The sequence below is a fragment of the Pleurodeles waltl genome, chromosome 7 (genome assembly GCF_031143425.1).
Source record: "Pleurodeles waltl isolate 20211129_DDA chromosome 7, aPleWal1.hap1.20221129, whole genome shotgun sequence".
In the NCBI taxonomy this organism is placed as follows: Eukaryota; Metazoa; Chordata; class Amphibia; order Caudata; family Salamandridae; genus Pleurodeles; species Pleurodeles waltl.
In genome coordinates, this window is record NC_090446.1 from 1,318,860,563 (window position 1) to 1,318,878,629 (window position 18,067).

At 43.6% G+C, this 18,067-nt stretch overlaps 1 protein-coding gene across 2 annotated transcripts in view; it reads right to left on the minus strand.

Moving 5' to 3' along the window:
• Positions 1-18,067, minus strand: part of LOC138246243 (uncharacterized) — a 796,965-nt gene that overhangs the window by 108,797 nt on the left and 670,101 nt on the right. For both annotated transcript variants that reach the window (XM_069200654.1, XM_069200655.1), the window contains one exon: positions 2,185-2,490. In XM_069200654.1, coding sequence (XP_069056755.1) covers positions 2,185-2,490 — 306 coding nt within the window. The remainder of the gene's footprint in view (positions 1-2,184; positions 2,491-18,067) is intronic.

The window sequence follows — 18,067 nt, forward strand, 5'->3', positions numbered from 1 at the left end:
CTCTTGCTTTTGTAATCTATGCTACTTGTGAAATTGTTTACACTACGTTTGCTTACTCGTCCTTTTTTGGGGTGCAGATTTGGTAGCACAATGTTTTTTAAAATGTCCAAAATGTCTCATCTTCCTAACGTTGTTACAATGAAAAAAAAAAATCAAACTTTTGGCAAAGTGGATTGCTAGTACAAATATCACAATAATTATTATGTGAAATGTTCATAAACGTTGCCCTTCTCAAAACTGTTTTTAAAGTCATTGTAGCCAACGTAGCTGACCTTGAAAGCTCGCACACGGACTTTCATTTAGGTCTCTCTTCAAATTCAGAGCATTAAAAGAGAAGTGAATGCCCACCATGGTTGGTAATATACCAGAGACAAGATGGCCTTTTTACTCATTGACCCGCTACAGTGTGGAAAATATTTGAAAGAAAAGTGGTCTTGATTTCAAGCCCGGACACTGTCAGGTCATCCTAGTCCAGTGTTTGTCATGACATTACGAAAATAAGGTAGATACGTTTGGGAACGTGGGTGCACTAAGACATGCCCATTGTTTGTCATAAGAAAACACAATCCAAATGATGAAAATTGCATTGAATTTCTTTGACTCCAAGTATCCCAGAGGCAGCATGGCCCCTTCATCTGAGGGGTAATAGCGAAGTAGTAACAGCACGTCTCTTTTTCAGGGGTTTCACAAGATTAATAAGAGTAGACTTGCAGATAGGTTTAAGGGCAGGATAGAATACTGCCTAGGGCTTATAGCAGTCGTTTTAGAAAACCAAGAAACAGTGCTTTGTGGGAAGGTATTGCCACAAAATGTGGCAAGTGCTGCAGAAGTTCGGAAGAGCTTTACTTTAATAGGGTCAGGCAAGTCCCCTCTCACTTGCGAGTTACAATTATAAAGAAAGTCTACCACCACCAAATAAAAGCTGGAGGGCAACTGGCAGTTGTCGGACATGAAGACTAAAAGCTGCTGTCAGAGTGCCTTGTCTACCTGCATGAATGCTAAGCCCCCACTTCATTTTAAATAAGAATGCCCAAATTTAACATGGGTTTACATTGCCCTTGTGCCACCCAAGAAGGCGCAAAGGTGATGCAAAACCTAGAAATATATTTCTCAAACCACGTCATGCATGGATTGGTAAACTTGGGGTAACACAAGGCAACTCTGGCCCAGGGAGGCATTACATGGGAGGAGTGACGGTGTCCCTTCCTGCACAAAAACAATCTTGCCTTCAATGAAGGCACTCTTGCCCCATGGTGCATGGGTGCCTGCGATGGCGCTAGGCAGCACACTGTGCGTCTGCACAGGCAGAGAGTAGGAAGGCACTGTATAATGTTAAATACAGAGCATTCCTGCCCTCTCCCTTTCACCCAGCGCAGCAAGGTGGCTTGGTGCATTGCGTGAAAATTTGATAAATATGCCCCCAAGTTCAGGAACAACCCAGGAGGGCTACAGCTGAAGGAAGGAAGGGACCCAAGTTAAAACGCACTGGGCTGCATCGGAGATTGCTGGCAGGTCATTTTGGAACTGTGCTTTTGCCTATGGTCAACAAGAGCAGATCCTGAAAGTTTAAAGACAATTTGAGTACCTGGGAAGAAGTCATCCAAATTTTCATAAAAGTTGAGTTTAGAAACTTTTCATCTTCCAGAGGACTGGGACCATGTGCCAAGCCTATCCAAAAAGACAAGGCATTCTTGATTATTTTTTCCACGTCTGTTCTGAATAGAGATTTTGAGATCAAAGTCCCAGGCTACCACTAGACTATGGAAAGAAGATATTTAGACATTTGGAGCACTGTCCTGTGAAGTGTTCTGAGGTCTGGAAAAAATTCTAAACCCGGAAGTAAAACTTTGGGGGAATGTTATCCTATTTGTTTCTTTGCTGTAATATTTTTGTGGTGATGAATACTACATGCACCTTTTCTGAGGGAATGCTGTCCATTTGTGTCTTGTATTCGCCACAGAAACCTCCATTTACTTAATTGTTTTAAATTTGGGAAGCTCAGACACAGCTTTTCAATACTGAGTTTTTCTTATCCCTTAGTTATCAATCCAATTTCCTAGAAGATTGGTCTTTGCACTGTTTGCACTTACCTGTTCTGAAGCAGCTACTGCAGGAGAAAGCACAATTCAAAACACATTTCAGAAAAAGGGAAAGTAAAGTAGATTATAGACGAATACTTGTCACCTGATCGCACATATGCTTGCAAAGTGTTGCTTGGAGGGGAAAGGAGGTCACGACTCTTGATCTGGATCTCATAGTTGCAGAAGAAATGTCCACCCGCTGTGATGTTTTCAGCAGGGATGTTGAATATGGCGGAGTTATTGATTACTGATGAGGACATGTAAATGCTTTCCGTGGACCCATTTTGGTTGAGGAAAAACATCAAAATTTGATAGGAACATTCAGCAGTACAGTGAACCACAAGAGACTGCCCTGGCGTCACTTCACCGGATGTAGGCTCCATTGAAATATTAGGCTGGAGTAAATTGACTAGGAAAAGAAAGAAAACGTTCAAATCACTGATCACACAAAAAAAGTGGCATTCAACACATTCTCTGAATTCATTTTCATATTTACATGAATTTTTTGCAACTTAGTTGATCTTAAGACGGGGTATGAGCTTATAACACATGATCTGTTCCTGTTTGTGATCTTGAGATATAGCTTGGAATATGGGGATGTGAAATATCCAAACTCAAAACCAAACGCTGCCCTTTTGTTTATTATTCTTAACTGTTGATCGTTTGGTTTGGTAATGAACAATACCAGCCTTCACAATTTTAATTCGCATAAAATCAGGGCAGAATATTTTATTTTAAAAAAGCAAAACGGACATGTCACACTTGAGAAAGAAATTCACTTGACATTCATAAGTGCATGGTACTTCATGGTACTTCACAAAATAATTAATTATGCCATTATGGTTAAAGAGTACCCATTTAACAGGGAAATATTTATTAGAAAAACATTACAATATGAACATGATTTGGGTGAAAAACAGAAAACGTTACCTTAGACCAATTTTACTCTTTTGTTTAGAAATTTGGCAAAGCCATGCAGACATGGCGTTAAATAGAATATGTAAATGAAACAGCACCAAAGTGTTATAGTACTAGAAAGAATGAGCAAACGTGTTTGTCCCAAATATGGACGAGTGGAAAAAAGGGGAAAATATCTGACAAATGATAGCAGAAAATGGAAAGTGTAGTGTAGCTGAAATGAGGTAAGGAAGAAGGAGTAGAAGGAATGTGGAGATAAAAGTTGGGTAAAGAAATTTAATGTAATTCCGAACAATAAAACGAGAGAAAGTGAGAACGGTGGAGCAATAAGGGAAGGAGGTTTAGAGGGGAAAGAAAAGAGTAAGGATATAGGACAGAGGACATGGATTAAGGGGAGTTATTGGGGGGTTGTTACTTGGAATCTAGCAACAGCAGCAAAAAAAAAGATGATCAGAAGACTGCATGGGGAAAAAAAACCTAGGGTAGTAAGGCTAGGGTCTGATGGGTGCTAAAACAAAAAGAGTGGGAGATGAATGGATTGATGCTGGATGACATAAAAATAGGATGGAGTATTAACATTGCCCTGGGCAAAAATAGATTTCAGATAGGAAATGTAAAAAAATTACAAGGGAATTATGATTAAGACTGTTGTGAACACTCATGGTCTTCTCTTTAGCTAGCCTATTTTCTAATTGATAGCCATTTTTGACCTGTAATAGAAAGTATGAAATTCCTAACAGCAAATGAAAAATGCTGAGTTCATCACAGCTGCCTACTGTGGAATCTGACATTTTTTGTCACTTTCATCATTAACAACATCGCACCTTACTTAAAGGTAAATATGTCAATATATCATATGTATTTTTTGCCATGTTAATTTGGCCTGTAAAAGATATACGACCTGATTTAGATATTGGTGAACAAGTTACACAACAGTGGCGGATATCCAGTCTAAATCTAAATCCCATAGGATATAATAGGACTTGGATTTCGGTGGACATGATATCCGTCACCATTGTGGCAGAGCAACTCATCTGGCAATATCTAAATCAGGCCGATAGTGCTCCAAACTCTGTTTTATTGTGAAAAAATGAGATTAAATCAGCGGAGAAACCATATTTAAACCCCAGGATCTGGCTGCTGATTAGGAGAGGTCTCCATGCTAGAATAATTTCCAGAGGGGCAATGCTTGCCTTCTTCCTCAACTAATATAAAGTTCAAGTGTTTGGCTTTAGTTCAATCAGTAATAACCAGTTCTGGTGTATTAATGTTTTCTCATGTCAAGTCAAATTTGGGTATTTTTTACATTTTTTACAATTGTTCAGTTGTCTTCACTGCTGATTGGATGAGTTTGAACAGTGGTGTGAATTTATCAAGGGTCTCCTCAGCACTGTGCTTTTTGCCAAGCAAAAGACCTAGTACCAGATGTATGAAAGCATTTTGCATTCGCAAACAGTGTGAATGCCCGTTTGCAAATGCAAAATGCCATTACAGAATGTATGAAATACATTCTGAACGCAATTTTAAGGAATCGCTAAAATAGCGATTCCTTAAAATTGCGACCCTGTTTAGAGAGTCGCAAGTTGCGACTCTCTAAATTAGAAATAGCAAATAAGGATTCCTTATTTGCGATTCCTTAGCACATGTATGAAGCAATTCCTAAATGCGATTTTGGCATTTAGGAATCACTAATTACCACCAAGTTGAACTTGGTGGTAACCATGTGCAAAATTTAAAAATGCATTTTAAATGCATTTTTAAATTGTACATGTAAAACACACATGCCCTTTTGGCATGTGTGCACCTTACATGTCCCTAAAAAACGTTTTGAGGCGCAGCAGAGTGGGCCTTAGGCCCCCAGCACCCTGGGGATTTGCATTTCCAAAATTGCGATTTCTGGTTCAGAAATCGCAATTTTGGAAATGCAAAATATTTGCAGATATGGGCCAACAGGCCCATAGGTGCGAATGGGGCCGGTATCGCAATTTGCGAATCGATAATAGCATTTGCTATTTTTAAGAAATCGCTATTACCGATTCGCAAATGTGATACATGGCACTTTGCGAGTCGGAAATAGCGATTTCTTAAAACTCGCTATTTCCGAATCACAAATGGCCTTGGTGACACATCTGGCCCTTAGAGCAATCAGCCAAGACTAATGAAGAAGCATTGTAAGCCATTAGTAGCTCTTTCATCATGGTGTTCTTTCTGCCTATGAGATTTAGTCTAAAGGCATGAGCATTGTTTTGTTCAAATATATCAACAGTTGAGATTCTATCTTATTTTTGCTAGTATTATGCCACAATGGTGTTTTTCACCAACTTATCAAAGCCTTCCTATATGCTCAAAGGTAAGAGGAATTTCTTCTGAGCATGTCACTGTGTCCTTGTTCCACAATGAAGTTGCATGAAAATTTGCTGGGGTCCAGTTAACTCTTGGATTCCAAGAATATTCTATATTCACTCCTGCATCCCATGCCATGACCCCTACAACTCAGATATTGTTTCATCTTGCATGTCTCTCTGCATGTTCTGCCTTGTTGTCCAAAAGCTTTATTTTCTGTATGCGAGTGTGAGTTGCATTTTCCTTGGTGCTATGGAGTCTTCCGCAGTGGATATGTATCTCATTGTCTCTAACTCTCTCTAGCGTTTTCTCAGTTGCTCTGATCTTTGAATTCACAGATTCTCTTGATCCAATGGCTGCTTTGAGAGGACCTGTCACTAATATATAGAAAATAGTTATTTCTCTCTCTACCTCTCACTCTCTCACTTTTTTCTATTGTTTTCTCTCACTGTCTCCCATTTGCTCATTTTGTCTCTTTATAGCCGACCCCTCTTTCTCTCTTTTGGGATCTATCTTTCACTATCTTGCATTCTGATTGTCTCCAGCAGAATGCTCCTTTTTGTGTGTATGTGTCTATTTTACCTTGCATTGGGCTACATATTCTATAGACAAACACTGATAAATTGATCTTCCAGTGTCACTGAAGCATTTTCAGGAAGAGAATGGACATACTCTCGCACATGTACACCTCTCAAAATGAGTTTATTTGATAATGTGAGTTTTCCCTTTCTTTCCACAGCACAATAGATGTCTGATATGAGACAACATTCTCCTTTACTTGGTTTTGCAGTTCCAAATTGGATCCCAGTAGGAAATTTACTCTTCCTGCAGGGTCACCCTAATTGTTTCTCTTTTTGTTGGACTGTATATTGTTGCAGGCTATAGAACTCTGTGCTCTTTACTGTTGTTTACCAGTGATAAAGTGCCCATGACCCCTTTTTCCATATGGAGAAATTGACATACCCCTAATTGACATAACTTACCTATAAGTACCTAGCCTGTAATGCAAAGTGTATTCAGCGCCTGTAAGTTAAATGTCAACAGCGGACAGCAGCACCCACTGTGTCACCCAGTACATTGACAGTGTAAACATGATTGCAGACCTACCATTTGGAGTAAGGATGCTTCAGTTTTGAACTACACATTCAACCTCTGAAAATAATAAATTTTGACAGGTCAAAACCTGTCATTTAAATATTTAAAAGTTACTCCTACGTAGGGTTTATTCCTTGTAAGGCAGGGTGCATGGTATTTAAAAGTAGGACATATAGGAATTTAGGGCCAGATGTATCAAACTATTTTGCATTCGCAAACGGTGTGAATCACAATGTTCCACCGTTTGCGAATGCAAAAAAGCCTTTCGCAATCTATGAAAGGCATCGCAGTCCCATTTTAGGGAATCACAATTTTTTGCTATTCCCTAAAATTGTGACTCCGACTAGGGAATTGCAATTTGTAATTCCCTCAATAGGAAATCTCAAATAGGGAATTCCTATTTGCGATTCCCTATGCACACGTATCAAGCATTTCTCAGGCATTTAGGAAATGCAATTACCACCAACTCCAAGTTGCATTAAAAATGAATTTTTAAAAGTGCTATGTTGCTCACACATGCCCTAAAGGCATGTGTGCACTTCACATGTGCAAAACACTTTTGTGTAGCCGCTATCTGGTTGCTGGACCAGACTTTTGTCTCCGGGTCTACTGTGGGTACAGTGACTGTCCCAAACTCAATTTTTGTAATCAATGTGGGAAAACAGCAGGATTACCTTACTAAACTCCTCACACACACACCAAGACCTCAGAGCCCAAGTTTAGTTGGCCAAAGACTTCTGCTATCTTGAAAATGTTCAAAGTGGGTAGACGTGTAGTGGGAACTTTTGTCTCTTTGGTTAGGGCTTTCCCTGCAGTCATTCCCACCTACTCGTTTGCGCCAGGCCTAAATATGTCATTTTAGCACACACTTCAGAAAACTTCTGCACCTGAGGAAGATCATAGGAGGACTGAACCTGCTGCCTATATCCTGAGAAGATCTCTGAAAGGATTAGACCTGCTCTCTCTTGTACCCAGAACAAAAAAGTAAACTTCAAAGGTCATTAGGCTGACCTCCTGTTAAAGCTATAGGAGCTACACCTCCAGCTATAAAGCTCCTGTTATAGCTGGAGGTGTAGTACCGCCACTGCCTGCGATATGTTCGGAGCTGACTTCCAAGCCCTGAGGCTGGCACCGTCTGCTGAAGCAGCCCCTCCTGTTTCCTACTGGGGCCTATTCTCAAGGTGCAAGCTGCCCTCTCATAACCGTGGTGCTTGCACTGCCCTCCATGATGGAACCTGCATAAGTCGTACCCCTTACTTGATCCCCATCTGAAGCCTCGGATTATGCCGGGGGCTCCTGTCTCTGGTAACAGATAATCCCCCTCCCTGAAAACCAGCCTGGCCCCCTGTGCACATAGCCCCAATCCCACCAACCGTTAACGGTGGCTCCTGCTTGGCAGCAAGAGAGCGGGGACAATGGTGAAGAAGCTCCTGAGGTGAGTGCAACTGTAGTCGTACAGCCCTCTCTTTTCTGACCCCTCCAGTAAACTTCTGTTACACCTATTTTTGACTTTCTGGCCTATGGGACCTGCCATGGAACTATCCTCTTTGCTGAATGGCATATTTTCTCCAGTAGTCCATGCGACATTACTCACTTCTGCCGCTGTTGAGCATGCTTGACTTCCCCCTTTTCCTCTCAACTTCCTACCACACCCCAGGGTTATCACACATATTGGAGACTCCCAGCCTGCCTCTCTCAGACTTCCTCACAGGCCCACCAGCGACCAGACCATCAGCGAATCTCCATCTTCCCATCTACTGATTGGCCTCTGAATGCAACCGAGGGACTCAGACTGCACCTCTAAGACCGTGGGTAACTGCTCTCTCACTTATTGCTTCTGCCAGTGGCTCTCCTTCACAAAATCAGAGCGTCCCCAGCCCCTTTGCTCACAGTCCTAGATGGCTCATCCTCCTTAACTCGCTCTTCACAGATGCTGTTTTAGACTTTATAACTGTATTTGGGCATCTCCCAGCTGTCCCTCCATGCCCTCCCCTTTGACCAATGGTGGCAACAGGTAAACACTCCAGACAGTTCCTCTTCACCGACATGGTGGGTGGTAGCAAGCAATCTTCTGCCCGTGCATCACCTGTGACAGCTACCATGCCTGAAGCACCCCTTGATGCTATCCTGAAAGAAATCACCTCTATTAGTACCTGCCTCTCTGCCATAGGCATGACAATTATGGACCTCACCTAGGATATGAAGAGCATTAAAACTGATATGGGGCTTTTCCATGCACAAGTGAACTCAATGGACCAATGTCTCACTGTTGCAGAGGGAAAGCTGATGGACCTGGAGACTGTCCACCAAGATGCCTAGCCCATTAAACAAAAACTCAATGATTTGAAGAACCGCTCTTGCCGGGATAATATAAATTTTTATGCAACATCCAAGAAACTGAAACTCTCTGACACATGAGCATTCTTGCTCGACCTCGTTCCAAAACTGACCGGACAGTTCTTTGTGCGCCCTCTTGAAATCCAGAGAGCACTCAGGATACAGGCTTGTTGCTCCTCTGTGTCCAGAACCACCAAGCCCCACCCGATCATTGCCAGCCTTCTACAGCATTCACATACCAGACAGATAGCTGTCAGATCCATATTGCAGCAGATTGTTCCCCAGATACCAATGCAAAACAGTGGGCCTTTATTGCTTTTTTTTTTGTCCCAAGTAAGAAAATGGGACATTAAGTATGGCTTTGAGCTGGCTGTCATGTGTCTCATGTGAACGCTCAAGAGACTTTCATGACCCGCAGCATCTGGAACAATTTCTGGACTCCCTGAATAAATACAACATGGATACCTAATGCTCTCAACCCATGGACGCATATACCTCTGCAGTTTCTTGACCTGATCCACACCGTTGAGGATGCTAACCTGACTGACCTTTTCAGAAGGCTCAAGAATGAAATAAAATGATAGAAACAGTAGAGGAATTGACCTAATCAGAGGACAGAGACAAAACCAGGCCCCCCTTGAAGCCAGCATCCTCTTAGAGCAATGCCCCTGCCCCCAGGACCTGCACTTGGAATACATTCCTCAACAATTGATTTGTTGAACTTCCATAGAGATGGGTAATGCTTCATGGGAATGTTTGTCTCAATCCTTCCTACCTCACTCACACCCTGCCCTCTTCCACTCCTCCACCTCATCCCATCCCTGGTAGCCCTTCCCTATTCTCTTCCCCTCCATACCCACCAACTAACCCCATCCCCAAACCACTCTCCACCCTCTATCATTCTACCCAGGGGCACGTTTTATTTTAGTTCTCCCAGTCCCCCTCCCTCCTACCCCCATGAGTGATCTTACTACTGTTATGTTATAAGGGGTGCCCTTCATGACCTCAACTGTTTACTATGTTTCTAATGTATAAAATTCTCAGAACTTTTTACATTGTTTGGAATGCTTATTGTTTTTGTACACCATCCGGCTACGCTCAGTAATGCAGGAGACTGACTGGAATGCCTCCTCTATTCCCATTTCGGCCTCCTCACCATGTCCTGACCCTCATACGGCCCATTGATGCCCTCCAATTTGCTAGCTGGCTCCCCCCTTCCGAGTATCCCCCAAGCTCCAGCTTCCACTGGCACAGCATAGCTCCTCCCTCTGTAATTGTGTCATTCTCCCTTTGTTGTTTTATTATTATTCCTGTACACAATCCTCCCCTTTTTCATCCTGCTTGGCTGCGACTCAGCTCCACCTTCTTCCTTACAAAGGCTGTCCCCTGTGAGCCTTACATCCCTTTCCCCAGTTCCCATATCGACCCCCGCAATCCGTCCACTAGAACTGCCATCCTTGTATGTTGATACAGGTGCCTCCTGTGGCTTTCCTGCCTGGCTATGATCTCCTGTGTCAATTGTATCATGCCAACTTTGTGTGCCATAGCTCCACCTTTAACTGTTCAGATTTACATTCATATTCATGTGTTGTGTTTCTCCCCCTTAATATCCCCCCAACGCCCTCCTTTTTGGCCAAGCGGTCCACATTTTAGTGCTGCTATCATTTCTCGCTAACACTTGTCTCTCCGTCCTCGTGGCTGTGAGCTCATCAGAGAGCCTACACACGCTGAAGATAGTTAGAAAAGAAAGCAGCACTCACTTTTGCCACAGTAAATGCATCAGATGTCTTCACTAGATAATCATAAGCCCTACTCCCCACCAGGACTTTGTCCTTACCCGGAGCTCCCAAACCCCACCGGACCCATCACCCATTATCCGCAACCACTTCGTCCCCTCTTTCTTTTTCCCTCAATTTCTTCCCCACTCTCAACTTCTTCTCCTTTTGACTACTTCACCTTTCCACCAGACTCTCGTACCTCTGCCTGCCACCCTTCAGACAGTGATTAACCACCCCTAACAGCAGCTAAAGCTCCTGGGCATAACATAGCACAACCCACATCCCTATACTTCCAGTCATGCTGTCTCGGCCCCTCACTATTTCGTCCATCAATGTGAATGGTTTGACCAACTTTGTGAAGCATGTGCCCTATCTAGCCTCAAGGTGACATTGCGATCCTACATCTGTTCTAAAGAGACCAACAAACTTAAGAGGTATTGGGTAGGGAAGATCATTTTTAACTGCAAAATGTCCAATGCCCATTCCACGTCATCATCCCATACACCCCCCCCACCAGGTTTCCAGGAAAAGTGCTGCGACCATTGTCAAACATAAGGCTTTACCCTGTACTGCACTTCAGTCTTGGAAAGATGATGGCTGCTATGTGAAGCTTACACTTCGTTCTAGGAACTTTGGGATCAGTTCAGTTTCTGCCCCCACAGACGCTAAACTCTTATTTCTGTTCCATCTCCATAGGATATTACCTGAGCTCACCACTCCCTATATTTTGTTTGGATCTGTTAGACCTGACATGTTGAGGAAGTGGTTCCCCAAACGTTTTTGTTTTTTTCTTAGAGGCCTTGCTGATTCTCTTTGAGTGGCCCTTGGGAGAGGGGCAATTTCCCACTGAAAGTACAGTGTGAAAGTGCACAAGCCCTTCCTACATCTGCTGGGAAGCAGCACTTGCCAGGATAAGCACACTTGCAAATTGGTGTTTTGATGTATATACTGAGTCTGGCATAGCGTACTAGTATGCGCACATTTGCACCATGGTGTTTTCATATATATATTGAGCCTGGCAAAGCTTGCCAGTATGCGCACACTTGCACAGTGATATTTTCATATATATACTGAGCCTGTCACACCAGGCCTGTATGGGTGCACTTGCAACTTTGTGGTGGTCTTAAAACTTGTGTCCGGCTTGTGCGTTTGCCAGGGCACAGGTGCCCAGGGAGTGAAGAATACCATGTGTGTTTTCACTAACATTGAGAGTGTTTGCTTAAAGGTTAATATGGGGAGAAGTTTACAATTAATTCTAGCTGCATTAGTGGATTGCAGTGAAGCAGCCTCATAATGTTTACTATCATTGAATTCACAATGACAAACCCTTTCTAATGGTAAAGGTGGCTTTGTAAGTAATACCTTGGAAATTCCACTGCTAGAAAGTGGGCATTTCTATGTTCTAAAACTCTTTTGTGTGCCTTTTTTAGTTCAGCTTCATTCCTCTGGAGGCTGGGGGAAAACACATCTGTGCATTCCCCAGTGACAGCTATAAAACTTGGGAAACTGGAACAAGAGACCTCTGCCATTTGAGGGCCTCACTGGGTAGATTGGAGGGAGAGGTTTTGACACTTGGCGTGGTGAACTGATGAAGGATGCAGCGTTAATCAACAAATAGCAAGCTCAATGCCAATTCTCCTTAGAACAAGATATTAAAACTCACACAGGTCACACACACTGAATCCATCGATAGTGAACAGATGTGCTCTGGGGAAGACCAAAATGGAGCTTAATTCTCTCTATATATTCAAAGCAAAATACACTCTTTAAAAGCTTAAGGCATGTCCTTATGAGCACAAAGAAATGGCAGCGAGAATACTAGTGGTGCAACTGGAGCAAAGTGAAGCTGTGACTAATATACCAGCGATTAAGGGCAGTGCTGATCATACAATTTGTGATCTACAGGGCATAGTGAATACTTTCTGAGCCTTCTACACAACTTACATAGTTCCAAACTCGATAACTGTGCAAATCAGATGGAAACTTTCTTAGCCAGTCGAAATCTCCTAGTCTCTCTGACGATGACAGGAGCCTTCTCAACAGGGAGATCACCAAAGAGGAAGTGGCCCAGGCCATTTCCAATCTGCCTTATAATAAAACCCCCCTGCAGAGGATGGCTTTTCAGGTGAGTTCTACCAATGGATCAAAGATGATGTGGGAGACTTGCTCCATGGTGCCTTCCGGGAAAGGGAGCTGCCCGGCTCTTTCCCCCTCAGGGCCAACACAGCAGTGATCATAGATCTACCTAAGCTCGGGCAAGGGCCCACTCCTATGCGGTAGTTACTGCCCCATCTCTTTCTTAAATTCTGACACAAAAATCGTGGTGATTTTCCTGGTAACCTGTCTGAAATGAGTCATCCCAGGCTTGATCCATGATACCCAAGTGAGATTCACACAATCATCTTTGTACAAAGGCCCACTTACTCTGGCTCTCAAATGACTCTTTCGAAAGCCACAAGTGCCCTCTTGCTTGATTCTGAGAAGGCATTTGATTGGGTATAGTGGTAATACTTATTTAAACTGTTATGCCACCTGGGCCCGAGGGACAGCTTCATCACACAAATATGCCAGATGGCTCAAGTCAACGGTGAGGGCTTCCTATCGGATGCTATCGCACTTCGATGGGGGACCAGGCTGGGTTGCCTTCTCTCCCACCTACTGTTCCAACTGGCATGGAACTTCTGGCTACTACCATCCAATAATCTCCACAAATAATGGGCATCCCCACCATTGCAGGTCCTGCAAAGGTACTCTTGTACATGGACGATAATCTGCTTACACTCATGAGCCTGGACAGATCCCTACCAGCCCTAATGTATCTCATTGCCTCCTTTTCTGTGGTATCAGGATATAGGATGAATTAGGACAAGAGTTAGCCACTGCTCATGTCTCAGACCACCATGAAAGTGGCTATAGCTGGATTCCTATTTTAATGGAAGCAACACTGACTTAAATATGTTGGTATCCTTATGAAAAACAGCTGGGAAGGCATGGTCTCCGAAAATTCAGACCCCCTTATAACCTAAACGTATGCTGTAGACCAGAAACAGAAACATCTTATCCTCTTCCTTTGGGGGATAACTCAAGCAATTAAGATGGTCCTAGCCCCCTGCTTCACTTATGTTCTTGGCATGCTGCCACATCTTGTCTGTACCTCCACCCTCAAAGCGATAGACAAAGGCATCAAATCCTTTATATGGGGGAACAGGAGACCCCGTTGTCCTTCTCTGAAATAATAACACAAATGAAATACAGCAGCCTGGGGGTGCCTGATATAGAACATTATTACCAGGCTTTGCATTTGGCACAATTGGCGTACAAGTACTCGAGGTCCCTTGATCCCGGTTCTGGACCAGACTGGAATGTGCAATGACCCATAGCAGCCCCAGCCTAGATATCCTTTATCAAAATCAACCAACTGCATCATTGACCTCCAATCCTATAGTGCATAAAATGGTGAGAACCTGGAACCATTCTCACAAATTATTATGTAGTTCAGCCCGACTGAATCTTACAGCCTCTCTCTAGAATAATGCGGACATCTTGGTCTGCGGTAACCCGATTCTAAGGAGGAACTGGGAACCTGCAGGAATTCTAATATTAAAAGATGTACTCCAAGAGCGGAAGCTGAAGTCCATTGCTTCTCTATGAACTGAGGGGCATATGTATACTCTGCCTGCGCCGAATGTGCGTCAAAAAATTTGAAACACATTCAGCGCAAACCTTGCCCCATATTTAAACTTTGACGTCCGAGCCCTTGGACGTCAATATCCCGCCGTGTGCATCATTTTTTGGATGCGGGACAGGACAGCGCAGACTACCAGGAGACAATGCACATGCAGGGTAAGTCGCATGGGGAATTAAAATGCACAAATGTTAGCTGCCAGCGGGGGGAATACCTACTACACAATGCATATAAGTCATTATATTCAGGGAGTGGCATGGGTAAAGGGGCACGGCACCGGGCCATGGCCCGTTCAGAGGAAACCTGGGGCACACCACTACACAACACCAACAACCTTTCCATGTGTGTATGCTGCCATGCCAACAATGTTGCAAAGGTAAAGCCAGGCCAGGAGGGAAGGGCACAACATCAAACTGGCATCCCGTCACTTGTTTTCCACTATACTCCCTAAATTAACTAGGGCCCAATTAACAATCTCTAGCCATACCGACAACTGGAATGTAACATTGACAACAGTTGCCACTACCACCTCCGCTGTGTGTGCTGGGCAAGTAGCTAATGGCAGTAACGTCCTCATGGATCTAAAACACCTATATTAGAGGGTTTAGGATGACAATGTTAACAATCCCCTGAAACAAGACAAATGTTCCAGTCCTGTCAAATGTGATGGCCATAGTTGCCGCAAAAATCAGCCAATGTCATCCACATTAGGAGGTACACAGCACTAATGTCATACCCATGCTGCATATGTCAGGGTCCATCTTGTGCCTGGGTCACAATGCAACATCCCAAATGTCATACTGCTCAGACAACAGCATTGAGGAGGAGGACACATGTAACTGGTCACAGAAATACAGCTGCACAGTCAGAGGAGGAAATAGAACTCTGCTACGACTATCAGGGCAATCCTATGTACCACACATTCCCCAACATCAGCAGTACACATTACCAATGCTGACATCTATATTGTGCCATAACAATGCTATACATATTATACACTACATTTCAACTACATATAGGTGGATGTGAAAGATCAGAGACTGGGCAGGTCCAGATTGTTAAGTGTGGTGCTAGTGCCATCATAGCACCCACAGCCAGTGAAAGGCCTCACCATGAGAATGAAAGTAGAAGGAGGGTTGAGTAGGACAAGAAGGTGGCAAATCACTATTTGCCCAGAACCGACACCTAGAGGAGATGATGCTGACAAGTCCACAAACTGACCACAATACATGTGACATGCAGGTTGGGCATAGGCCTGGGAGAATGCCTATCTGAAAGACAGGAGCAATGAACAGGAACCAAGATCACAATGTGAAAATAATTACAAGGCAGGCGTGTCACCTTACAAAGGCCACAACACTGACACACTAATTGTACCGTATTTCATTGCAGAGGACTATGGATCTCCTGTGGATATGCCTGTCCAGGACTACACTGATGACGTGGATGACGAGCTGACAAATATCAGTCAGCAGACCCTCCAAAAGGGCCTTGGAATCCTCCAGAACCCACCTTCAGTCAAAAGGAGGAGCACAGATACAGCAGCCATCACAGAGGACCCACCCACCACCTCAATTGTACGACTTGCCAGCTCCAATACAGCTGAGGACTCTGACGACACTGGCACCAGCTTTAAGAGAGCTGTAGTCGGAGTACAGCCGGAGCTGGCCAAGGAGGTGCGGATGCAAACTATGGCAGCCAGCCTAGAGGGGGGGCTTTCGTGCATGATGTCAACTGAAGAACAGGCAGCAGCTATGCAAGGGCGAACAACTATCTTGCAGGAAGTAGAAAAAAGGCTGAAGGAAATTAGCACAGCTGTAATACAGTTGACCTACAACAGCAATCCTGTCAACGCGTGCACAAATGCAACATTGAACCCCTCAGGGCCGACCTGGCTGCCTACCACCATGATGTGGCTGCTAGTATTAAGAACCAGCAGATCCTCCTTGCAGCAGTACTACCCTTAAGACCCCCACAGGTAGCAGCTACCGGGATGTCTGACTCCACGTCTACACACACTGAGGTGTGTGTTTCCCCTTCACAACCACCACCACCAAGGGCAGAGGAGGCAAGACACACATCAGAAGATGAAGACCAGGAACCGATCACCTTCACACGTAAGAGTACCCAGCAGCACTAGTCCCTGCCACATGACCACTTATTACCAAAGTCCTACGTTTTGTAACATGCCGCTCTTGCAACAACTGTACCCAAGCACTGTTCTGCAACCCACTGTTTATCTTGTCAGCCTGCCCTGTGATAGTCTCTCACTAACTCATGGGCAAGTCCTGTCCCTCTGCACTGTCTGGCACTTCACCCCAGCATGTCCAATGACATGTCCTTTTGCACTTGTGTAGCATCAGAATGGAAGATGTCACTATAATGGACTCACAATCATGGAAAATGTACATATAGCACTACAGCACTTTTCAATAAATAGCACTTACACAACCACTTTGTCTCTGTGTAATGTGACACATCAACCGTGCAGTAGATCAGTGAATTTTGCCTCCTGTCAATTATTATAGATTGTCCTGAAATAATGTGGGCTGATCACTATGCACAGTGGCCTGGATTGTACCATACTCTGCCCTTCCTGAGGGTTATTTCTGAGGAAAATAGAAACTATACACCATAATGCTGTGTTTGACAGAATAACGCTTCCTGAAGGGATGTCAAATCCAGAAAATAGTGCCTTCAAATTGTTGCTTCGATGCAAAACTAACGTGTGTGACATTTCCCACAAATTTAAGCTAACACACACCAAAATGCATGAATGGAGGTGTATGAGTTTACATCCAAATAAGTACCCATGCTGAACAGTGTAACAAAAGATCTATGTGAGTTATGTACACTATACTACAAGAGAGCTTACTACCACTCACCTTATAAGGATTTACTTGGACATGAGACTGCAGTCAGACTTAACACATTGTCCCCAATCCTAAATCTGGAAGCACAGTATGTGACATTCAAAACATACATCATGAAAAAACCACACTTTGGGATCCATAGTAACCGTGATTGGTAGTTGCAATGAATGGATGAATCTTAGCTAAGTAGCTCTGGGGTAGCTGATTATGTTACAGTTCAGTTGGGATTTGTTTGCAGCATAGGACACAAAATCTAATAAAAAAGAGACACTGTTACAAGCATGTGACACATACTGTAAATGCTTACCTAATTATTTATTAAACAGTAAAAACAGAAGTGAAAACCCGGGGAAAGACCTTACCTAACCAGATCTACTCTAACTGCTCATTGCCCACAACTATCTCTAACTAACATAAGCTAAACTTACTTATCACATTTAATGAAACGATCTAAACATCAACCCCCCACCACCCTTATGAGACGGGACACATGGAGGACAACAGATACTAACCTATACACATACTATCCTATACTAAACAAATATAGATATTTTTTTTTTTTTTTTTTTACACAAGAACCTCAACATTGCCCCCACCCACCCACACACATAATAATAAAGAGTAGAAATATTCAGAAACCCCCACCCCCACACACTAACACTAACTAATCTAACAGCCTATACTAACCTAACACTAAGGGCCAGATGTAGCAAACTGTTTGCGACTCGCAAACAGTGAAAATTGCCGTTTGCGACTCGCAAATGCTTGTTTGCTATGCAGAAATGCATTTTGCGAGTCAGAACCGACTCGCAAAATGCATTTCCGAGTCGCAAATAGGAAGGGGTGTTCCCTTCCTACTTGCGAGTCGCAGTGGCATGCAACTCCATTTGCGACCGCGTAGTTGCAGTTACCATCCACTTGGAGTGGATGGTAACCCACTCGCAAACGGGAAGGGGT